This window comes from Choloepus didactylus, chromosome 12 (genome assembly GCF_015220235.1).
Source record: "Choloepus didactylus isolate mChoDid1 chromosome 12, mChoDid1.pri, whole genome shotgun sequence".
NCBI lineage: Eukaryota > Metazoa > Chordata > Mammalia > Pilosa > Megalonychidae > Choloepus > Choloepus didactylus.
The window spans coordinates 22,339,346-22,365,932 of record NC_051318.1 but is presented as its reverse complement, the minus strand read 5'-3'; the positions used below and the strand labels follow the sequence as shown (position 1 = coordinate 22,365,932).

Here is a 26,587-nt window from a genome sequence, read left to right as displayed (position 1 = left end):
TAGGAGAAAATGCATTTGTCTGTATAAATAGAAAATGAAACTGTAAGTCACTGTTAGTACCAACATTAGTTATAACCTAGTTTTAATTCTTCAAACATTTCTGATTAGCAAAGCTAAAAAAAACGCATGTTTCAGTTAAATATAAAGCTACAGAGGCGGGGCAAGATGGCAGACTGGTGAGCTGTACGTTTTAGTTACTCCTCCAGGAAAGTAGGTAGAAAGCCAGGAACTGCGTGGACTGGACACCACAGAGCAATCTGACTTTGGGCATACTTCATACAACACTCATGAAAACGTGGAACTGCTGAGATCAGCGAAATCTGTAAGTTTTTGCGGCCAGGGGACCCGCGCCCCTCCCTGCCAGGCTCAGTCCCGTGGGAGGAGGGGCTGTCAGCTCCGGGAAGGAGAAGGGAGAAGTGCAGTGGCAGCCCTTATCGGAAACTCATTCTACTGATCCAAAATCCAACCATAGATAGACTGAGACCAGACACCAGAGAATCTGAGAGCAGCCAGCCCAGCAGAGAGGAGACAGGCATAGAAAAAAAACAACACGAAAAACTCCAAAATAAAAGCGGAGGATTTTTGGAGTTCTGGTGAACATAGAAAGGGGAAGGGCCCTGAGGCGCATATGCAAATCCTGAAGAAAAGCTGATCTCTCTGCCCTGTGGACCTTTCCTTAATGGCCCTGGTTGCTTTGTCTCTTAGCATTTCAATAACCCATTAGATCTCTGAGGAGGGCCCGTTTTTTTTTTTTCTTTTTTTCTTTTTTAATCCTTTTTTCTTTTTCTACAACAATTACTCTAAGAAGCCAATACAGAAAGCTTCAAAGACTTACTATTTCGGCAGGTCAAGTCAAGAGCAGAACTAGGAGAGCTCTGAGACAAAACGCAATAATCCAGTGGCTGAGAAAATTCACTAAACACCACAACTTCCCAAGAAAAGGGGGGTGTCTGCTCACAGCCATCATCCTGGTGGACAGGAAACACTCCTGCCCATCGCCAGCCCCATAGCCCAGAACTGCCCCAGACAACCCAGTGTGACGGAAGTGCTTCAAATAACAGGCACACACCACAAAACTGGGCGTGGACATTAGCCTTCCCTGCAACCTCAGCTGATTGTCCCAGAGTTGGGAAGGTAGAGCAGTGTGAATTAACAAAGCCCCATTCAGCCATCATTTCAGCAGACTGGGAGCCTCCCTACACAGCCCAGCAGCCCAGAACTGCCCTGGGGGGACGGCACTCACCTGTGACATAGCACAGTCATCCCTCAACAGAGGACCCGGGGTGCACGGCCTGCAAGAGGGGCCCACTTGCAAGTCTCTGGAGCCATACGCCAATACCAAGGACTTGTGGGTCAGTGGCAGAGACAAACTGTGGCAGGACTGAACTGAAGGATTAGACTATTGCAGCAGCTTTAAAACTCTAGGATCACCAGGGAGATTTGATTGTTAGAGCCACCCCCCCCCCCTCCCTGACTGCCCAGAAACACGCCCCATATACAGGGCAGGCAACACCAACTACACACGCAAGCTTGGTACACCAATTGGACCCCACAAGACTCACTCCCCCACTCACCAAAAAGGCTAAGCAGGGGAGAACTGGCTTGTGGAGAACAGGTGGCTCGTGGACGCCACCTGCTGGTTAGTTAGAGAAAGTGTACTCCACGAAGCTGTAGATCTGATAAATTAGAGATAAGGACTTCAATTGGTCTACAAATCCTAAAAGAACCCTATCAAGTTCAGCAAATGCCACGAGGCCAAAAACAACAGAGAATTATAAAGCATATGAAAAAACCAGACGATATGGATAACCCAAGCCCAAGCACCCAAATCAAAAGACCAGAAGAGACACAGCACCTAGAGCAGCTACTCAAAGAACTAAAGATGAACAATGAGACCATAGTATGGGAGATAAAGGAAATCAAGAAGACCCTAGAAGAGCATAAAGAAGACATTGCAAGACTAAATAAAAAAATGGATGATCTTATGGAAATTAAAGAAACTGTTGACCAAATTAAAAAGATTCTGGACACTCATAGTACAAGACTAGAGGAAGTTGAACAACGAATCAGTGACCTGGAAGATGACAGAATGGAAAATGAAAGCATAAAAGAAAGAATGGGGAAAAAATTGAAAAAATCGAAATGGACCTCAGGGATATGATAGATAATATGAAACGTCCGAATATAAGACTCATTGGTGTCCCAGAAGGGGAAGAAAAGGGTAAAGGTCTAGGAAGAGTATTCAAAGAAATTGTTGGGGAAAACTTCCCAAATCTTCTAAACAACATAAATACACAAATCATAAATGCTCAGCGAACTCCAAATAGAATAAATCCAAATAAACCCACTCCGAGACATATACTGATCACACTATCAAACACAGAAGAGAAGGAGCAAGTTCTGAAAGCAGCAAGAGAAAAGCAATTCACCACATACAAAGGAAACAGCATAAGACTAAGTAGTGACTACTCAGCAGCCACCATGGAGGCAAGAAGGCAGTGGCACGATATATTTAAAATTCTGAGTGAGAAAAATTTCCAGCCAAGAATACTTTATCCAGCAAAGCTCTCCTTCAAATTTGAGGGAGAGCTTAAATTTTTCACAGACAAACAAATGCTGAGAGAAATTGCTAACAAGAGACCTGCCCTACTGGAGATCCTAAAGGGAGCCCTACACACAGAGAAACAAAGAAAGGACAGAGAGACCTGGAGAAAGGTTCAGTACTAAAGAGATTCGGTATGGGTACAATAAAGGATATTAATAGACAGAGGGGAAAAATACGACAAACATAAACCAAAGGATAAGATGGCTGATTCAAGAAATGCCTTCATGGTTATAACGTTGAATGTAAATGGATTAAACTCCCCAATTAAAAGATATAGATTCGCAGAATGGATCAAAAAAAATGAACCATCAATATGTTGCATACAAGAGACTCATCTTAGAAACAGGGACACAAAGAAACTGAAAGTGAAAGGATGGAAAAAAATATTTCATGCAAGCTACAGCCAAAAGAAAGCAGGTATAGCAATATTAATCTCAGATAAAATAGACTTCAAATGCAGGGATGTTTTGAGAGACAAAGAAGGCCACTACATACTAATAAAAGGGGCAATTCAGCAAGAAGAAATAACAATCGTAAATGTCTATGCACCCAACCAAGGTCCCACAAAATACATGAGAGAAACACTGGCAAAACTAAAGGAAGCAATTGATGTTTCCACAATAATTGTGGGAGACTTCAACACATCACTCTCTCCTATAGATAGATCAACCAGACAGAAGACCAATAAGGAAATTGAAAACCTAAACAATCTGATAAATGAATTAGATTTAACAGACATATACAGGACATTACATCCCAAATCACCAGGATACACATACTTTTTTAGTGCTCACGGAACTTTCTCCAGAATAGATCATATGCTGGGACATAAAACAAGCCTCAATAAATTTAAAAAGATTGAAATTATTCAAAGCACATTCTCTGACCACAATGGAATACAATTAGAAGTCAATAACCATTAGAGACTTAAAAAATTCACAAATACCTGGAGGTTAAACAACACACTGCTAAACAATCAGTGGGTTAAAGAAGAAATAGCAACAGAAATTGCTAAATATATAGAGACGAATGAAAATGAGAACACAACATACCAAAACCTATGGGATGCAGCAAAAGCAGTGCTAAGGGGGAAATTTATAGCACTAAACGCATATATTAAAAAGGGAAGAAAGAGCCAAAATCAAAGAACTAATGGATCAACTGAAGAAGCTAGAAAATGAACAGCAAACCAATCCTAAACCAAGTAGAAGAAAAGAAATAACAAGGATTAAAGCAGAAATAAATGACATAGAGAACAAAAAAACAATAGAGAGGATAAATATCACCAAAAGTTGGTTCTTTGAGAAGATCAACAAGATTGACAAGCCCCTAGCTAGACTGACAAAATCAAAAAGAGAGAAGACCCATATAAACAAAATAATGAATGAAAAAGGTGACATAACTGCAGATCCTGAAGAAATTAAAAAAATTATAAGAGGATACTATGAACAACTGTATGGCAACAAACTGGATAATGTAGAGGAAATGGACAATTTCCTGGAAACATATGAACAACCTAGACTGACCAGAGAAGAAATAGAAGACCTCAACCAACCCATCACAAGCAAAGAGATCCAATCAGTCATCAAAAATCTTCCCACAAATAAATGCCCAGGGCCAGATGGCTTCACAGGGGAATTCTACCAAACTTTCCAGAAAGAACTGACACCAATCTTACTCAAACTCTTTCAAAACATTGAAGAAAATGGAACACTACCTAACTCATTTTATGAAGCTAACATCAATCTAATACCAAAACCAGGCAAAGATGTTACAAAAAAGGAAAACTACCGGCCAATCTCCCTAATGAATATAGATGCAAAAATCCTCAACAAAATACTTGCAAATCGAATCCAAAGACACATTAAAAAAATCATACACCATGACCAAGTGGGGTTTATTCCAGGCATGCAAGGATGGTTCAACATAAGAAAATCAATCAATGTATTACAACACATTAACAAGTCAAAAGGGAAAAATCAATTGATCATCTCAATAGATGCTGAAAAAGCATTTGACAAAATCCAACATCCCTTTTTGATAAAAACACTTCAAAAGGTAGGAATTGAAGGAAACTTCCTCAACATGATAAAGGGCATATATGAAAAACCCACAGCCAGCATAATACTCAATGGTGAGAGACTGAAAGCCTTCCCTCTAAGATTAGGAACAAGACAAGGATGCCCGCTGTCACCACTGTTATTCAACATTGTGCTGGAAGTGCTAGCCAGGGCAATCCGGCAAGACAAAGAAATAAAAGGCATCCAAATTGGAAAAGAAGAAGTAAAACTGTCATTGTTTGCAGATGATATGATCTTATATCTAGAAAACCCTGAGAAATCGACGATACAGCTACTAGAGCTAATAAACAAATTTAGCAAAGTAGCAGGATACAAGGTTAATGCACATAAGTCAGTAATGTTTCTATATCCTAGAAATGAACAAACCGAAGAAACACTCAAGAAAAAGATACCATTTTCAATAGCAACTAAAAAAATCAAGTACCTAGGAATAAACTTAACCAAAGATGTAAAAGACCTATACAAAGAAAACTACATAACTCTACTAAAAGAAATAGAAGGGGACCTTAAAAGATGGAAAAATATTCCATGTTCATGGATAGGAAGGCTAAATTCATTAAGATGTCAATTCTACCCAAACTCATCTACAGATTCAATGCAATCCCAATCAAAATTCCAACAACCTACTTTGCAGACTTGGAAAAGCTAGTTATCAAATTTATTTGGAAAGGGAAGATGCCTCGAATTGCTAAAGACACTCTAAAAAAGAAAAACGAAGTGGGAGGACTTACACTCCCTGACTTTGAAGCTTATTATAAAGCCACAGTTGCCAAAACAGCATGGTACTGGCACAAAGATAGACATATAGATCAATGGAATCAAATTGAGAATTCGGAGACAGACCCTCAGATCTATGGCCGACTGATCTTTGATAAGGCCCCCAAAGTCACTGAACTGAGTCATAATGGTCTTTTCAACAAATGGGGCTGGGAGAGTTGGATATCCATATCCAAAAGAATGAAAGAGAACCCCTACCTCACCCCCTACACAAAAATTAACTCAAAATGGACCAAAGATCTCAACATAAAAGAAAGTACCATAAAACTCCTACAAGATAATGTAGGAAAACATCTTCAAGACCTTGTATTAGGTGGCCACTTCCTAGACTTTACACCCAAAGCACAAGCAACAAAAGAGAAAACAGACAAATGGGAACTCCTCAAGCTTAGAAGTTTCTGCACCTCAAAGGAATTTCTCAAAAAGGTAAAGAGGCAGCCAACTCAATGGGAAAAAATTTTTGGAAACCATGTATCTGACAAAAGACTGATATCTTACATATATAAAGAAATCCTACAACTCAATGACAATAGTACAGTCGGCCCAATTATAAAATGGGCAAAAGATATGAAAAGACAGTTCTCTGAAGAGGAAATACAAATGGCCAAGAAACACATGAAAAAATGTTCAGCTTCACTAGCTATTAGAGAGATGCAAATTAAGACCACAATGAGATACCATCTAACATCGGTTAGAATGGCTGCCATTAAACAAACAGGAAACTACAAATGCTGGAGGGGATGTGGAGAAATTGGAACTCTTATTCACTGTTGGTGGGACTGTATAATGGTTCAGCCACTCTGGAAGACAGTCTGGCAGTTCCTTAGAAAACTAGATATAGAGTTACCATTCGATCCAGCGATTGCACTTCTCGGTATATACCCGGAAGATCGGAAACAGTGACACGAACAGATATCTGCATGCCAATGTTCATAGCAGCATTATTCACAATTGCCAAAAGATGGAAACAACCCAGATGTCCTTCAACAGATGAGTGGATAAATAAAATGTGGTTTATACACACGATGGAATACTACGTGGCAGTAAGAAGGAACGCTCTCGTGAAACATATGACAACATGGATGAACCTTGAAGACATAATGCTGAGTGAAATAAGCCAGGCACAAAAAGAGAAATATTATATGCTACCACTAATGTGAACTTTGAAAAATGTAAAACAAATGGCTTATAATGTAGAATGTAGGGGAACTAGCAATAGAGAGCAATTAAGGAAGGGGGAACAATAATCCAAGAAGAACAGATAAGCTATTTAACGTTCTGGGGATGCCCAGGAATGACTATGGTCTGTTAATTTCTGATGGATATAGTAGGAGCAAGCTCACAGAAATGTTGCTATATTAGGTAACTTTCTTGGGGTAAAGTAGGAACATGTTGGAAGTTAAGCAGTTATCTTAGGTTAGTTGTCTTTTCTTACTCCCTTGTTATGGTCTCTTTGAAATGTTCTTTTATTGTATGTTTGTTTTCTTTTTAACTTTTTTTTCATACAGTTGATTTAAAAAAGAAGGGAAAGTTAAAAAAAAAAAAAAGGAAAAAAAAAAAGATGCAGTGCCCCCTTGAGGAGCCTGTGGAGAATGCAGGGGTATTCGCCTACCCCACCTCCATGGTTGCTAACATGACCACAGACATAGGGGACTGGTGGTTTGATGGGTTGAGCCCTCTATCACAGGTTTTACCCTTGGGAAGACGGTTGCTGCAAAGGAGAGGCTAGGCCTCCCTATGGTTGTGCCTAAGAGCCTCCTCTCGAATGCCTCTTTGTTGCTCAGATGTGGCCCTGTCTCTCTAGCTAAGCCAACTTGAAAGGTGAAATCACTGCCCTCCCCTCTACGTGGGATCAGACACCCAGGGGAGTGAATCTCCCTGGCAACGTGGAATATGACTCCCGGGGAGGAATGTAGACCTGGCATCGTGGGACGGAGAACATCTTCTTGACCAAAAGGGGGAGGTGAAAGGAAATGAAATAAGCTTCAGTGGCAGAGAGATTCCAAAAGGAGCCGAGAGGTCACTCTGGTGGGCACTCTTACGCACACTTTAGACAACCCTTTTTAGGTTCTAAAGAATTGGGGTAGCTGGTGGTGGATACCTGAAACTATCAAACTACAACCCAGAACCCATGAATCTCGAAGACAGTTGTATAAAAATGTAGCTTATGAGGGGTGACAAGGGGATTGGGAAAGCCATAAGGACCACACTCCACTTTGTCTAGTTTATGGATGGATGAGTAGAAAAATAGGGGAAGGAAACAAACAAAGGTACCCAGTGTTCTTTTTTATTTCAATTGCTCTTTTTCACTCTAATTATTATTCTTGTTATTCTTGTGTGTGTGCTAATGAAGGTGTCAGGGATTGATTTGGGTGATGAATGTACAACTATGTAATGGTACTGTGAACAATCGAAAGTACGATTTGTTTTGTATGACTGCGTGGTATATGAATATATCTCAATGAAATGAAGATTAAAAAAACAAAAAACAAAAAAAAGACATAATGCTGAGCAAAATAAGCCAGGCACAAAAAGAGAGATATTGTATGTTACCACTAATGTGAATTCTGTGAAAAATGTACAATGTTTTATACTGTAGAATGTAGGGGACCTAGAGATACCAATTAGTGGAGGGGGAATGATAATCTAATAAGAACAGATAAACTATGGAGGGTAATCTCAATGTTATGGGAATGCTCAGGAATGATTATGGTTTGTAAACTTTCTTGGATATAGTAAGATCATGTTGGAAGCAATAGAGTTATTTTAGGTTTTTTTTTCTCTTATTCCTTTGTTTTCTTAGGGGTTGTTAATTTTCTTGGGGTATGGTAGGAACATGTTGGAAGCAATGTAGTTATTTTAGATTATTTGTTTTTCTTACTCCTCTGTTTGGACATGGTTTATTAATTTTCTTGGGTATGGCAGGAACATATTGGAAGCAAAGTAGTTATTTTAGGTTATTTGTTTTCCTTAATCCATTGCTTTGTTTGAAATGTTGTGGGGGTTTTTTGGTTGTTGTTTGCCTGTTTGTTCTTAATTTTTTGATAAACAAAGTTAAAAAATTGAAAAAAAATCAGTAGAAAAATGGGAGTAAAAACTAAATGACAAATAGGGTGGGATGGGGGGATGGTTTGGGTATTCTCTTTTCACTTTTATTTTTTATTCTTATTCTGATTCTTTCTGATGTAAGGAAAATGTTCAGAAATAGATTGTGGTGATGAACGCATAACTATATGATCATACTGTGAACAGTTGGTTGTATACCATGGATGACTGTATGGTTTGTGAATATATTTCAATAAAACTGAATTTAAAAAAAATATATATATATATAAAGCTACATAATTATGCAATGGTCTTCAAGAATCAAGGCCACTGGGATGCAGTTCGACAGTTTCAGGTATTTCCTTCTAACTATTCCAATACACTAAAAACTAAAGAGGGATATCTATATAGCACAGAAGAAAGCCAATTTAGAAGGCCAAGCCCTCAATTTTGGGGCTTGCCCCTATGAAGTTTGCCCCTATGATGCTTGCCCCTCTGAAGGAGAGGCTAAGCCTACTTAAATTGTGCCTAAGAGTCACCCCCAGAGAACCGCTTCTGTTGCTCAGATGTGGCCTCTCTCTCTAAGCCAACTCTGCAGGTAAACTCATTACCTTCCCCCCTACATGGGAGAGATGGGGGATGGGATGTTTTGGGTGTTCTTTTTTACTTTAATTTTTATTCTTATTCTATTTTGTGTGTGGTAATGAAAATGTCCAAATATTGATTATGGTGATAAATGCACAACTATTTAATGGTACCATGAACTGACTGTACACCGTGGATGATTGTATGGTATGTAAATATGTCTCAGTAAAATTGAATTTTAAAAAAACATGAGGGAGAGATTAAGACACTTCCAGATAAACAAAAACTGCAAGAGTTTGTTATCAATAAACAAGCTCTATAATATTGCTAAAGAGTTCCAGAGGTTGAAAGGAAAGGATACCAGGCAATTGACTGAAGCCACATGAAGAATTAAAGATCTCTGGTAATGACAATGACATAGGTAAATATAAATACCAATACTATTGCACTTTTTATTTCTAACTCCACTTTTACTTCCTACAGGAAGTAAAATACATAAAAAGTAATGATAAATCAGTGGTTTTAGACACAATGTGTAAACATGTAATCTGTGATAAGAACTACATAATGTGGATGGATGGGGAGTAGAGTAACATAGTCTGCATACACTATTGAAGATAATATTAAAGCAACCAAGATTATTATAGATTTAGGATGTTAATTTAAGTCCCGTGGTAACCACAAAGAAAATTTATCAGAGAATATGACAGAAAGCAAAGCATATGTTCCCAAGGGTAGTGGGAGAGGGGCAATGGGGAGTTAATGTAAAATGAGTGTAAAGTTTCTGTTTGGGGTGAAGTGGAAGTTCTAGTAATGGATGGTGTGAGGGTATTGCAATATTATGGATATGATTAAAATCCCCCAAATGGTATGCTTGGGAGATGGTGGGATGGGAAGATTTATGTTGTATATATGTTTCCACAATTAAAAAAAAAGAAAGCAAAACTAAAGAGATAATGACAATCAAATGCAACATGTGATACTAGAGGGGATCTAAGAATGGAGGAGAAGAAGTCAAAAGGACATTATAGGAACATAAGAAAAAACTGGAATATAGAATGTAATTTTTTAGGTAATCACTTTAAGTGTCAAATTCCAAAATTCATGTAAATTTTTATATAATCACCTTATGTGCAATGTCAAAAATGATAACCGTACTTAAGGTGATTACATACGTGACTATCCTTGTTCATAGGAAATGTACATGTAACTATTATGTGCTCAAAGAGTATGTGTGCAACCTGCTGTCAAATGTACAGAAAACAGCTAGCCAGCAAGAGAGAGGAATGAAGGGAGGAAGAGAGGAAGGGAGGGGGAGAGGGAAAAAGAAATAAAAAAAGAAGAGAGAAAGAAAGGTGACAAAATGTTAAAATCGGAATATCTGGATATCTGGAGGGGCAGGGAGGGGTAGACTGGAGTTCTCTGTATAAGGTTTGTATTATTTTTGCAACTGTCTTGTAAGTTTGAAATTATTTCAAAATAAAAAGTTAAAATAAACACTCATTTAAGGAGGTTGGTTACATAATCACTCTAGTTAAAAAGTTATTTGTAGATTACTGTAATCCTGAGTTCTACAAAATCAGTTTATTAACAATATAAATACCCAAGTACATCATACAAATATCCTCACTCCAAAAGTTTCATGGACTTTTGCATTTTCTCCTACCAAAGTTTCAAAATTTCCCAATACCACACATTCCAGAAACAGCCTCTTCTTCGTCACTACATTTTCTCTAAACCTTTGGTATAAATGTCAATTCACTCCCACCTATTCAGCCACATTTGAATCTCTTTTTCTGGTTGCCAAGCAAATTTCTAGTCTATCTTTCTTGCTAATTATAAAATATTTGAAAAATCCATCTGCTATTTCTTAAACCATATCTACACATCCTGTTTGAAAGGTGGAAGCAGAGAATCCAGACTACCACTAAGAAATCAGCAGTGGCAATTATCCTTTGTTTCATGACTCTACCATCAAAGCTAAAAATGGGAACCATCAAGATATGTTAGCTACAAATTTCTGGTTTTAAATTATAATTAAACACAACAGTAATTCAAAAAATAATTATTACGTGCCTGGTAGGTGCCAAACACCATAAGGCCATAAGAATATAATGCATAGCAGCTAACAAAACAGACAAGGCTCTAAACTCATAGAGCTTAGTGATAAGATAAAAAAGTAGGCAAATAACTACACAAAGTAATTAGATTGCGATAAGAACTGCCAAGAGAATAAGCAAGACACTATGATAGCAAATAACTGGGAAGACTTGATAAAATAAGTTGGTTAGGCAAGGTCTCTCTGAGGAAGCTTTAAGATAAGCAGACATGAACAGCCAAAGAAACAAGTGGAAAAATCACAATAATGAAATTCAGAGGGCTATTTTGTATACTGATCCTCAAAGAAAGCCAAGAAGATTAAATACCAAAATGCAACATAGTCAAAGTCATTCTATTGAGGTTCATAAATGATGAGGTCCAGCAAGTTATTTGATGATCTTACTCCAAGACTAAAATTAGACTATTTAGGAGAATGTTCTCAATTTTTTTAACCACGAAGTGCCAAAGGGATACATTATGCCTTTATCTCTAGCCTATTCTGGGTATGTGTGAGGGGTAGGCAGCCCTCAGGATCCTGGAAGGAGGGGTTGCATTCCTCTAGCAATCATCTGAAAATATTTCTTTTAATAAGAATTTAGCACTAATGAATCCAAGGTCACACCATCAGGCAAGTGCTATAGGGGAGAAATTGTGATTGTGTTGCTGACATAATATAGGCAAAAAAATAAGCAAGATGAGGGTAGATTTGAGAAGCCAACCAGGAAAGGTCCTGATGAAGTAGGGTAGAGAAGTACCTGTAGGCAGGGCCATGACTTTCCAGCCTCTTCTTCAAGACACAAATAGGCCATCAAATTCTACACTTGAATAGCAAGAATGAATTAATCTAAAATAAACTGTAGAAGCAGAGACTTGGATTCCAATCTTGGCCCTGCAGTTCTCTAAGCTAAATGACAGTGAGCAAGGTCTTAGTTTCCTCATCTATAAAATAAGGTTAATAATAAGTACACAGACCTCCCAGAGCTGTTTTGAGAATTAAATACACTATCCCAAGGTATACACGCGGCATTAAAATCTAAACTCAATAAAGCACCCTCAGGTTTTTAACTTAAAGCAAGATGAATTATTTGGTCTTCATTCTGAAGATTATATGTAGGGAAAAAATCAAGTCTTTTCAACAAATTTGATTAGATTTGTTTTCTAGAAAGCACACTGACTGCCATGTAGAAGAGAGACTAAAGGGAGTGCAAAACCAAGACAAGCAGCTCAGTTGGAACTGCATCATATCAATTCCAAAGGTAAAGGCTCCAAAGCACAGTTAGATGTAGGCCCAAGAGTTTTAAAGTAAAGACAGTTGCCCTCTGTATCTCAAAAAGGTTATACACACATTCAGGTAAAAGATGACCACTGAACTTAAAAATGTACAAAAATAAACACAATTCTAGAAATGGATGGTGGGAAGGTGATAGCATTGCAACATTCTAAATGTGATTAGTTCCACTAATGGAATGCTAGGGAGGGGGTGGAATGGGAAGATTTAGGCTGTATATATGTTTCCACAATTGAAAAAAAAAAAAAGTCTAAATAGATGACAATTAAATGCCAAGGATGATCCTGGATGGGATCTGATAATGGAGGAGAGGAGGCTCAAAAGGACACAGATGGGACACAAGTTAAAAAAAAAAAAAAGGAAATACAGAATGTAAGCTTTACATCAATGCTGAATTTCTTGAACTTCTTAGCTGCGCTTAGAAAGATTGCATAAAAGAATGTTCTTGTCCATGGAAAAGGTATATGTGAATTATATTGTTTGTTCAAAGATATGTGCAGCTTGCTCTCATACATTCAGAGGACAGAGCAATAGATGATAAATGATAGATAGGGAGGAAGGGAGGGAGAGAGAGAGGGAGGGAAAGAAAGAAACGGTGGTGTGACAGGATGTTAAAGGTGGTGGATGGGGTATCAGGGGAGGGGGGTCGGGGTATGATGTAGCTCTATGTATGGGGTTTGTACTGCTTTTGCAACTGTTCCTATAAGATTAAATTTATTTCAAAATAAAATTTATTAAATTAAAAAAATAAAAACAAATAAACACAATTCAAGTGAACAAAAAACTCACAGTGGTGTGCTTTCTAAGGATTTAAAAAGCTGTTGGGGGAAAATTGTTGAATTGTTTGGTAAGTTTCTACCTTCTTGCATCTCCTCTACAGTATGGCTTGCATGTACCAAATTCCTGTTTTTTTTAACAGGACAAAGCTCTAAACTTACCCCCACAATGGGTTGTGGGGTAAGGAGGAAAAGTAAGGGGCTAACTCAGTATACAGCCCACCTAAACCAGTGATTCTCAACTCTAGATGGAGGTCAAAATAACTCACGTTTTTTAATGTTCCAGATGCCAAGCTCTACCACAGAAATAGAACTACAAGATCAGAATCTCTGAAAATGAGACCTCCAATATTTATTTTGAATAAGGTCACATTTAGAGCAAAATAAAAAGGCATAAAGTTAGATACAGTAAAAAGTCTTCCTCGACTATTTTCTACCCACCAATTCCCCCCTCCCACAAATAGTCAATGTTTTGGTGTTTTTTGTTTCTGTTTTTTCTTCGTTTGTTTTGGGGGGGGGGGGGGTAATGTTTCATAGCCTTCGTTGAAAAGCAATGCTCTAAAAACCAAAACAAAATCAGAAACATTGCTTTAGATTTGTGATTCTCAAACTTTTTGGTCTTAGGATCCCTTTACACTCTTAAGAGCAAGGATCCTAGAGAGTTTTTGTTCATGTAGATTACATCTATCAGTATTTATTGTATTAGAAATTTAAACCAATTTTAAAATAGCAATTCATTTAAAAATACTAATAAATCCATTATGTACAACTTTCAAATAAAAAAACATATAAGCCTAAAACCTTCCAATTTTAATATACATTGATTTTTTCCAGGAACTCAATTACTATATAATCTAGGGAAAATCATCCTTTACTTGGACTTTATCAAGCGCTCTTCACCATTCTGGAATATCATGACACCAACAGCAATGACACTTGTGGTATATGCATCACCAAGACAACCCTTCTTTATCTGCCTGCAACGTGGTTCACAGTGCAGTCGTAGCCATGTTACATATTAGGGAAACCATCTTACCTCCTTACCTCATGTAGTATAGTTAAACCTAAGCATTTATGTCAAAACACATATCTAATACTTTATTTCTTCTTTAGCTTATAGTTAGAAAGGTCTAGGCAGGCTATATTATCAATTAATACATATTATCAGTTTCATTTCAAGAAAGTGAAAAAGGATTGAAAAATAGTTATGAAAAAGTGTTGCTTCTGACAGGGTTAAAACACTATAATATCAAGCACACTGTTTCCAATGACAGAAGTAATAACTATTCAAACAAGAAGTAAAATATGCTCTGGGGTAGGGGCAAGGATATGGAGATTTTCCTATCACTGGCTGACAAGTGTTTTTCCAGCTAATTAGCAAGTGTTACAAGTTGGAAAAGGTAGGAAATAATGGTTAAACCAACTTTATAAAAATGTCAAGCATTTTTCTAGCTAGGCACTTTGTTTCTGAAGGTCCCGTGAAGCAATGTATAAGTTTTTAAAAGATACTTATGAAAATCTGATTCATAAGAAATTCACAGTAAATTAACACACGTCTATTATGCCTCAATTTCAAAGTCTTACAAAAGCAATATATTGCAAAAACATAGGCAGGTTATTTGTAATACGTCATAAGACAATAACATGATGTAATTAATCAACTTTTTACTTCAGTTGTTAGATAAAATGCCCATTAATGAACAGAATTTTTTTATTTCAAACATTGCAAGAGAATCAATTAATATTGTTCCTTTGCTAACTAAGGTAGAACAAATAAAAGGTAGAACAAGGCAGGCTGTTAATTAAATATAAATTTTTTAGTAAATAGTAGTACAATTTGGAATTATGAATATCATAACTGTTTGGCAATCCTAGCAATCCAGAACATCACAAATGGAATAAACATCATCCTTAATGGATTTTATGCTATACTTTATTCAGAAAGGATCTCATCATGATCTCACTGAGAGCCTATTTAATCTTAATTCAGACAATTCTAAATCGGGAGATGGTAGGATGCAGAACTTTGATGAGGAAAGGTGTTTCAATTTCCTGAAAAGGGTGAAATTTTTATGTCAATCAAAAGGAGCCTCAAATTTAATTTTTTGTTTTATTTTGTTTTTAGATTGAGAAACATCATTCTATCCACAATGAATAATCTTCAAAATCCAGTTATGGCAATGGGAATATATGAATGCATGGTTTACCTCTGAAAGAAAAATTGAAGAACCACTGGTATAATGAAAACAATGACCTTAAAGTGGGTAAGTCCTAACTAACAATCTTAGTTATCTGGATTCTCCTAGAACTAGGAACATCAAATTAGAAAGATAACTGAGAGTGCTAGGAATACACCTACAAAAAAGGAAGAGACAAAAACAGAAGACAGCACACTAACATACCCACCTCAAGGCCACTGAACTTGTTTCCTCTATATGGAATATTCCCCAGGTGAAGGCCCTCCCTCACTCCATTCCGGTTTCTGTTTAAGTATTTCCTCAGAGGGCTTCCAAGACCTTTTCTCTATTCCTTTATCCTACTTTATTTTTCATCATAACACTTATCACTAATTAACATTAAATTTGTATATGTTTATCATCTTGTTTCCTCTACTAGAATGTACGCTCTATGAGAGGAAAGACGATTGTCTGTCCCGTTAATCTCTACATCACCAACACCACCATAATGCCTGGGGATGCTCAAAGATTTCTTGGATGAATAAAGGGATACAGTGCAACACTGCAAAATGTAGCATTTAAAACTATGAAAGCAGTCATTTAATATAGTGGCAAAAAAATGTATCTTTTGCACCTGAGGTTATCATAGAACTAATGAATTGCATACACTAATTGTCATACGTCATGAAAGGAAAGTCAAAATGTAGTCTCAATACTTTATTAAATGAAATTTTAAAAAAGTTTTCCCTCACAACTTGCACAATTTCTTTTCTACAATCCAGTGCTTAAGAAATAAGTAAACCAGGTGCTTCAGTTACCCCAAAAATTCCCTTAAGTGCATCTCCACTCTCCACACCCATTCCAAAAAAAATACAAAGAGGTAACATACTGTACCATTTTTTAAAGTATCAAGGCCTCAGAGTGGCTTTACATGTTGTATAGGACTGGTTTTTGGTTTTGCTTCTTAGTAACAGTACTCTCTATGTGAACTTCCTCGGGTTTTACATAAAACCCACACCTCAACCCTTCATAGTAGGAAACCATGACAGGCAACAGTCTTCAATACTCCCTTCACATTATCCTCAAATCCGTTATATTTTCCTAACGAAATAGGTAACACTACTGGGGCTCACCACCAACTGCCCCCTCCTCCAGCTCCGGGGTGTTTTATTTCAAGAGACATGAACGTCACTCCTGCAGCACAGTGACGAACGTGCAACTGAGAACCAGTTCTACCCCTTCTTTTCACTCCATTCAGTATAAACCCAAATCAACTCAAAAGCGCCCTCCCCCGTCATGTGACATCAGAAAAGGGGGATAAATTCGCAACCTGACAGTATTCCTCCGTAATTCACTCTTACTTCTTACAGACCAATGGGCCGGGGTGAGCTGTGACTCAGCCTGCTAGCGAGGCCCCCAGATTCGTTACACCCCACTACTGTCTCCCGCCGCTGCCCAACCGCGCGGCTCCCGGCCAGCCTCGGCGGTGACTGCAGCACCGAGCAGGCCTTCGGAAGGCAACCCTTCGCGGTTCCGCTCTGCCTGGCCTGGGGGATCCCAGCCTTTGCCCTGACCCCGAATCCTCTTCTCCTCCAGAGCCCGATGGAACATCTCAGAGCCCTCGACAAGAAGAGAGCGGCCTCCCGAACAGATCTGCGGAGTCCCAAGCCGCCCCGCCCCACCGCCGCGGCGCTCGCTCCTGCGGTCTGGGCGCGGTTACCTTCGTTCTTGCCCAGAATTCGGCAGCACAGGTTCTGCAGCAGAACATTCGGCGACTTCTGATCCGGTGTCGCCATCCTCGCCTCGGGACTGAAAACGTAGGGGAACGGCGGCTGGGACGGAAGCCGGCGGGACCCAGGTGGGCAGCCCCTGCCACTCACCCGCTGGCTGCTCCCGGTCCTCCCCACGCCGGAGCGCGCTCCGGGGACTCCGCCCTGACCCCGCCGCTGCTGCACACGGGGACCCTCCTGACAGTCACCACCGACAGCCCCTCTCCGCGCCCCGCGCGTGGGCTCCGGCGTCCTCCCCTGACAGGCTAAAATACAGGGACCGCCGGTGTACACGGCGCCATTTTAACAGAACCCGCCGAAACTGCTAACCAGCCCCCACAATGCCTTTCGTCTTCCCACCGCTTCGGTGCTTGTGAGTGCAACGGCCTAAAAATTCCTCCTCTCCCTTCGCAAATTTTCCCAAGACCACCACCAAGCAGGCCAGAAAAGTTCCGGCTAACAAAAAAATGGACTACCTACGTAAGCTTCTGTATCGGTAGTACTGCTTTATGCTTCTCAGAACGTTTCCTGAACTTTTTTAGAACGTTCCCCAGAGGTTCATGATAGTGAATGACTTGCCATGAGAGTACCTGGTGGTCAGTAGCGCCTTTATAGTCCATAATTTTGAGCTTTTTTAGCTGCCTTGGTTTGAGTCATACTTTTGGTACAAGCAGCCTGTTTAAAGGAGTACAAAAGTTTTATGATTTTTAACATTTGGTTTAGCATTTCACATCTGCTGTGCCCAAAGCGGGCGCGTTTTATAAGTAGAGCATGGGATTACTCACAGGGCATGATTTCAGTTACACTGACTCACTAGTCACAAACCTCCACCGACTCCTCTACCCCAAACCCCATTTAACTATGACACCATCTGAAGAATAAGCGCCTGAAGAAAAGTGAGAAAAGAGGAAAAGACAATGAGGAGAAAAAAATATAAAGAAGCCAGCAGTTACATCATTTAAAGCACAATTATGGAATCTTACACAGGTCCACAAGGGAGACAGGCACTGAAAACTACCCAATCCCAGAACAAATGGAGCTAAGGATCCAATCCACATATCAGCCAGCTGTTCAAAGGCATGAGGTCCTGGCATCTAGATGTTGTTAAAGTAGATTAGGCCAGGGTTGGGTACTTGTCCCAAGCTGGACCAACCAAAATTTCTTTCCAGGGAATTTGGAATTAAGATCAAAAGAATTTGTATCTCAAGATGACCTGAAATATAACGGAAAACCAGGCATCTTGCAGCAATCAAGCAAAGTGAGTAAGAGAGAAAGCAAATCTGCCCTCCCCTCACCCCCTTATTAGGGTCAGAGAAAAACTCAAAACCCTTCCACGTAGGACTATCTGAGGCTTCCTACTTGAAATCAGGGATGGCAGATGATACTATAACAGGAGCCTGTTGTGGGCCAAAACACTAAAGAAACTCTTTTGCTTTACTAGACAATTTAATACCTCTCCTTTTATTCCATTTGAATGCTAGGAATAGGGTAACCGTAAGGGTCATAAGACCAAAAGAGTCTCTGAGTGAGGCAGTTGGAAGGCCAGGATTCAAGAGCAAAACTGCAGTTTCAGTGGTAGCATGTGCCCATAGTCCTTCTTCCCAGCCCCACTGCTTTACCTGCCTGGGCCCAGGAGCAGTCATGATAGCAGTATCACAGGGTGCGAAGACATAGTGAGAGGTGCAGAGAGGGAAAGGGGCCAGAGAGAACATAGCACAACATACTAGACATTGAGCTCGTGTCCTTACAACTTCATCTTTTACTGAAGTTTACCTGAATGTGTTTCTGTCTTCAAGTCTGAAGAATGAAAAAATATGTAAAATACTACAATGTGGTGGATATATAACAGAATGTAGAAAGGGACTAGTCCTAGAATCGACAACTAGGACACAGAGATAATTTTATAATGATTTTATAATGATGAAAGGACTAGTTCATCAGAAAGATACAACAATTGTAATAATGTATGTGCCTAATAACAAAGCTTCAAAATACATGATGCAAGAGGGACTTAAGAGATAATGGGGTGAAGATGTAAAAAAAACACACAAAATTATCAAAATAAAACAAATCAGCATACTGTAAATCAACAACAGACAGACAATAAATTAAGAAGCATGTATTCTTCAAAAACTGAGAATTTTGAGTTAGAAAAATTTAATTCTGTGGCTTTGTTGTGAGGGCTGCTAAATCCCCCCTCCACAGCTTGATTGGAGAGAACCATGAGATTCCTATAAAGGGCTGGATGCAAAAACCGTCAACTTACCTGCTAGAAGTAGCAGACTTATATGAAGCAAGAGGTGAAAATCCATGGCTTTGCCAGTTAAAAGTAGTAGACTTTTGCAACTTTCCTGTGAATTTGAAATTAATTCAAGATAAAGTTTTCTTTAAAAAAAAGTGAGTAGAAACATCAGCAGTTTCACACCACATGAATACAGTTCCACAGTTTAAGGCCAGGCAATTTAAGTGTGTGCACACACACACTTATACAGCCCCCACAGTGGTCTCATGGATCTGTCTCTTGCTTCAGCAGTGGTTAGAACAGATCTGGGAACTAACCCCCTCCCTCTTTCAGCTTTCAACCACTCTCCAACTTCCTCTCCAGTTGCAACCTCCAAGACCATCTTCTAGGCCATCGCCTGCTTCTGGGACCAGCTAACACCATTTTTGTGGTTAGTTTCTCTGTCAACCAAGCGTGAGCTCCCGCATCCATCAAAATTATTCCTCCAAAGTAGAGGCATTCATCAACCACCTGTTCAACCTTCAATGGCAGTGCCCTACACCTACCTTTCTCTGAACTATTTAGTCCATAAAGATGTGGTCCTGAAGGACAAGTTGGTGGAGGAGAAGTGCCAAGGTGCCAAGTGTCTCTGGAAAATGCAAAAATCAATGCAGCAGCTGTGCCTCTTCCAGGATGTGCAGAAGCCACTCCAAGATGATTGGAGTAAACCTTGTATGCCATGGGTGCCTACATGGTCCTGGAGAAGAACCTGAACCTGGCCCTTTGGAATCTGCATGCCCTGGATTCTGTCCACACGACCCGCATCTCTGTGGCTTCCTGGAGAGCCATTACTAGATGAGGAGGCAAAATTCATCAAGAAGATGGGCTACCATCTGACCAACCTTTGCAGGCTAGCTGCCTGCTAGGGGAGTATTTCTTTAAAAAGCTCACCCCCAAGGACAACTAGGAGCCCAGCCCAGAAGTCTTTTGAAGGGCCCACTCTCCATTCTGCCTGGCATCCAGACTTCTGCCTCGGCCTCTCTCTCTATCCTGGAGGCATCTTTTTGACCAACCACCTTGCAGCCCTCTAACAAGCAGTGAACCAAGTATAAACAATAAAGCTTTTTGCAGAAAAAAAAAAAAGCCCAGAATGAAAAACCACCACACACCAATTAGAATGGCTAAAATAAAAATCTGAACATACCATATACCGGCAAGGATATGGAAGAAATTGTACACACATACACTACTGGTAGAAATATAAATTGGCACAACCACTTTAAAAAACAGTAAAACATATATTGAACATATGAGACAGACATTCCACTTCTAGCTATTTATCTAAGAACAAAAGAAAGCATATGTGCCTAGAAAGACTTGCACATGAATTTTTATAGCAGATTTATTTCTTATAGCCACAAAATGGAAAAGCCCAAATGTCAACCAACAGATGAATGTGATGAATAAACTGTAGTGTATACATACTCAAGAATAAAAAGAAATTAACTATTAATACAACAATATGAATGGATTTAAAAATGATTATATTGAGTGAACAGAGCCAGGCAAAAGAGAGTACCAACTGTATGATTCTGATTATATAAAATTTTAGAAAACAGATGAGTGTTTGCCTAGGATTGGGTGAGAGAAGCCGGAGAGAGAGCTTACAAAGGGCATAAGTAAATTCTGGGGGAGAGCGGTGATATGTATTTCATTATCTTGACTGTGGTGATGATTTCATAGTTATATACATATGTCAAAACATATCATTACACTTTTGTACACGTGATTGCATTTTAATTACATCTCAGTAAAACTGTATTTTTGAAAGAGAAAAACTACTTCAAAATATATAAGGGATGCCACTAAAGTTCCAGGCTATTGTAGTTGATCATAATTTCCCTCTTCCATTGTACTTCCTTTCTTCCCAATACTCCATTTTTTTCAGCAAAAATAATAAAAACCAGAGGAAGAAATTATCTTTCCAAAGTGCTGAAAGAAAATTACTGCCAACCTAGAATTCCAAACTTAGCCAAAATAGTATTATTAAAAGAAGATGAAATAAAGATATTTCTACATAGGGTAGAAATTGAAAGTTCAAACAACCTACTGGCAGTATCTATGGAAGTGAAAGGCACAACACAAGGGATGAAAGACACAATGGAAACATACAACAGCAGATCTCAAGAGGCTGAAGAAAATACTCAGGATCTGGAGAACAAAACACCTGAAAGCCTGCACGCAAAGGAGCAGATGGAGAAAAGAATGAAAAGATATGAGCAGCGTCTCCGGGACTCTAATCCATTACTATGTGGATCATTCTAACCTCTTCCTTCACTCATCTGTAACTTCCCACTATACCAGTGAGAAGCCTGGCTCCCACCACCTGACGTGCATTTATAAAATTTCTCAATTCCAATGTACATGTATAGGAGCTTCTGAACTGTTAACCCATACTCCCAAGCAAACAACTTTACCAACTAGAATGCAATGCTTATGTAAGTTCCTTTTGCCTTTAGACTTACCATCTCCACTCATTTCCAAAGTTACTTAGGTCAGCACCTTATTCCCCTAACTCCTTCAAAGAGTTTTTCATACATTTTTAATATATTTAGATTATTTTGACCCATTCTGAATTCCATCTGGGGGCCCAGGGGTGAAGATTTTATCAACTGACTTCCATACTCCAGTGATCATTAATTCCCCATACTTCCAATTTTCACATTTTTGGATGCAATACGATGTCTTGCAGGGCTCCATGCCTGGACATCTGTAGGAAAGTCACAGGGTAGGAAGCAGTAGGGCACAGTACAGCAGAGGTATGAAATGAGAAGTTATCATATTGGGTCTGCTTGAAGTTGGTCAGAGTCCATGCAGAGCTGATTCCTGAGGTAGCAGGAATAAGAAGGCTGGGGGAATTTGAAGTAAAACATAAGTGGTACCACCATTGTGCCATTCAGAACCATTTATGATCTTCAGTGTATCTGGCTTCCATACGACAATATGGGGCCCTTGTTTTTGTTAGAATAAGATGCCCTTGTTCTTTTTCCTGAGAGCAAAGGTACAAGATCAATCTGCCAGGCCCCATCAAGGGGTTCTCATAATAATCTGATAATAATTGAAGGAAGATGGCTGGTAAAACAATTCAGAGACTCCACTACAGCAGCTGCTTCCAAGGGGGTAATTGAAAATCATTCTCTCTCTTCCTCACCAACCATCCCAGATTTCTCCCATTCTCAGTCAACACTTGGGCTGATCTAAGTTTCTTGCCTGGTAGAGTGACTCAAGTTTTCATCCCTGAGTGTTTGACCTTTAGTTGCTTTGAATTTGTGAGTCTGTAATAACTGCAATTGACCACTTTCTCTTATTAATGGGCAAAATATCAAAAAGAGGTGCCCCTAATGAATGCTCTGGGTTCCTAAAATATTCTCCCTCGCTCCCCATTGTGTGGCAGCTATTGTAGTTCTTCTTATGATAATCAGCATTAATTACCCCAAAAGTATAGCGTCTTCTTTTGTTCTCAGGTGGTCCACTGGCATGAAAACCACAAGTGAATATGTGGTAGACACAGCATCAAACTTAGTGGGGCCCTTACTGTTTCCCCAGGTAGAAGTATTCCCCTCTGGGGACCAGGACCTCTATCACAGCAGAGCCTAAGACTGTAAGAACAGGAAGCCCTATTTCCACAAGTGAGTCATTGGGAGTGAAAGTAAGAGAGGCTAATCCTACTTCTGGACCTTTTTCTAGCTATTGTGGGCACAGCACCGTAATGGACTATTGGATTCAACATATGTATCACGTCATGGAGAACACTGTCCCAGTCCCACAAGTATTTTTCCCAAGCTGGGGCATTTTCTGAGTCTTAACCAGTCATTTTTATACTGTTTAATTAGGCCAGTGTCTGGGGTGATGGAGTATGTGATAAGACCAATGAATTCTGTGGTCGTGTGCCCATTGTCTCATCTCTTTTGCTAAAAAATGAGTCCCTTCACTTGAGGCAAAGTTGTATGTTATACTATGGTAGATTGTTTCCAAATACAGCTGTTAACAATTCCTTCTGTCTCTATGATTAGGCTGCTCTTCACATCATGAAGAAAATTCTGTTTCTCCTTTCCTTGAATATGGGCTAGTTTTACAATGCTCTTATGTCCTACTTTTCATGTCGCATTTGATATTGTAGGGAAAAAGTCATTCAAGCTGCTTAAATTGCAAGCTTTGTGATTGAGATTATCAGACTCCAACTCAGTTATTATAAGGATTTTCTGATGATTGATTGACTAAAACTAATGAACCTTTCAAATTATAATTAATTTATAAGTTGATATTCACTTTTCTTTTATAAGATCATACTGATTTTTCTCCTTGTATCAGATCAACAGATTGAAAACTATAATTGAGCTTTGAAAAGCTCACATATTTCAGGAAAATGTCAATTAAGAATTGTAAGTAGATGGATAAATTACTTTAGAGTCAAGAAGTCTTTTGAACTGCTGTCCTTTCATTTACCTAATTTGGTGAGCATGTAGTGTTTCTTATACTTTTTAAGAGTGGAATTGATTCTCAAAGGTTGACTTTTGAGAAAACTTTTCTATAGATATCCCTAGAATTGAATACTGCTTTTGTCATCTCTCTAAGTTAGCAAGCAGAAATCATGATTTATTTCTTTTACAGCATTACTTTTTCCTGTATTCTTTTTTCTTACTACTATGTTTACAGTTTTTGTAGAAAATTAATTATTTAATATGATGCTCAATGCACTGTTGCTTCTTTGACTCTGAAAATATTTTAATATAACAACTATAAAAAGAATATGAGTGGCTCTACATAATGGTGATGAAATTTCTTTATTTGGACATAAAATTCTATGGCTAGTATTTTAATCTCTCTCTCTTTTCTTGTTCTTTCGTATATATGCCCATTTAATAGTGCACTTATAGTGAACTTTAACTTCACAGTTTATTTGCAAACTGGTTTGATGTTCTTATTCTGTTGTCTGGGGATAAGGGGGGAATAGATTAATTCTTCTGGTAGACAATTTAACAAAAAATGTATTTATATGTTTCTGGGAAAGGAGGATGAGATGGGATGGAAAATTTCTCATATGTAAACCTTACTTTTAAAGCCTGTCAAGAAACAGTTGTGACACAAGCAGTAAACAATTAGAAGAAGAAATCAAGAAAAAAGATTCCATTTACAGTAGCAACTAAAAGAATCAAATATCTAGAATAAATCTAACCAAGGATGTAAATGACTTGTACACAGAAAACTACCAAAGTTTGCTAAAAGAACTCAAAGAAGATGTAAATAATGGTAAAGACATTCCTTATTCATGGATTGGAAGACTAAATATCATTAAGATGTCAATGCTACCCAAAGCAATGTTTGGATTCAATGCAAACCCAATCAAAATTCCAACAACCTTCTTTGCAGAAATGGAAAACCCAACCATCAAATATTTATGGAACACTAAGGGGCCTAGAATAGCCAAAACAATCTTGAAAAAGAAGAATGAAGTTGGAAGACTCACAATTCCCGAAGTTAAAACTTATTACAAAGCTACGGTAATCAAAACAGCATGATACTGGCACAAGGACAAATATACAGACTAATGGAATAGAATTGAGAACTCAGAAATCAACCCTGATTTTTGACAAGGGGGCAAAGACCAATCAACTGGGAAGGAATTGTCTCTTCAACAAATGGTGCTGGGAAAACTGAATCTCCATTTGCAAAAAAAAAAAAGAAGGAGGAGGAGGAGGAGGAGGAGGATCCCTACCTCACACCTTATACAAAAATCAACTCACCTAAATGTAAGAGCCAAAACTATAAAACTCCTAGAAGAAAATGTAGGGAAGCATCTTCAGGACCTTGTGGTAGGAAATGGTTTCTTAAACTTTATACCCAAAGCACAAACCACAAAAGAAAAAAAAAAAAAAAAACAGATAAATGGAACCTCACCAAAATTATAGACTTTTGTGCCTCAAAGGACTTTATCATGAAAGTAAAATGACAGTCTACACAATGGGAGAAAATATTTGAAAACCACATATCCAACAGAAGTTTAATATCCAGAATATATAAAGAAATCCATCAAATTAACAACAAAAAGATAAACAACCCAACTTAAAAATGGACAGAAGACTTAAATAAACATCTCTCCAAAGAAGATACACAAATGGCCAGAAAGCACATGAAAAGATGCTCAATATCATTAGCCATCAGGGAAATGCAAATCAAAACCACAATGAGATATCATTTCACGTCCACTAGAATGGCTGCTATTAAAAAAAAATTACCAGTGTTGGAGAGAATGCAAAGAAATAGGAACACGCATTCTTCGCTGGTGGCAATGTAAAATGGTACAACCTCTGTAGAGGACAGTTTGGCAGTTCTTCAGAAAGTTAACTCTAAAATTACCATATGATCCTGCAATCCGACCACTACATATATACCCAAAATAACTGAAAGCATGGACTTGAACAGACATTTGCACACCACATTCACAGTGGCAATATTCACAATTGCCAAAAGATGGAAGCAAGTGTCCATTAACAGATGAATGGTTAAAAAAAACTGGTATATTCACACAATGGAATATTTTTCATCCATAAAAAGAAATGAGTCCTAATACGTGTGACAACATGGTTGAACCTTGAAGACATCATGCTGAGTGAAATAAGACAGATACAAAAGGACAAATACTGTATGACCTCACTGATATGAAATAATTAGAATGAGCAAAGTCATGGAGTCAGAATCTAGAATATAGGTTACCAGGGATGTGGGGTGGGGGAGGGTGATAGGGAATGGAAGTTGAGGCTTAAAATGTGCAGGGATCCTATTTGGAACAATGGAAATGGTTTGGTAATGGATGGTGTTGATGGTAGCATAACATTGTGAGCATGATTAGCACTGAATGTAGTTGTAGGGGAAAATGTTAGGTAGTATATATAGTAACAGAATAAAAATTTTTAAAAAATATCCATGGAACCACATTACACAAACAGTGAACACTAAGTTAAACCATGGACATATTAATAGTATAATTATAAAAATGTGCTTTCATCAGTTATAACAAATGTTCCACACCAATGCAGGGTGTTAATAACAGGGAGGTATTTGGGAATCCTATATTTTATGCATGATTGTTCTATAAACCCACA

The 26,587-nt window shown here is 38.5% G+C and overlaps 1 protein-coding gene across 2 annotated transcripts in view; it reads right to left on the bottom strand.

Annotated features, from left to right (window-relative positions):
- Window positions 1-17,527, bottom strand: part of TUBGCP3 (tubulin gamma complex associated protein 3) — a 175,444-nt gene extending 157,917 nt beyond the window's left edge. For both annotated transcript variants that reach the window (XM_037799980.1, XM_037799981.1), the window contains exon 1: window positions 17,155-17,527. In XM_037799980.1, the coding sequence (XP_037655908.1) occupies window positions 17,155-17,230 (76 nt within the window). In that variant the 5' untranslated portion in view covers window positions 17,231-17,527. The remainder of the gene's footprint in view (window positions 1-17,154) is intronic.
- Between the last annotated feature and the right edge of the window lie 9,060 nt (window positions 17,528-26,587).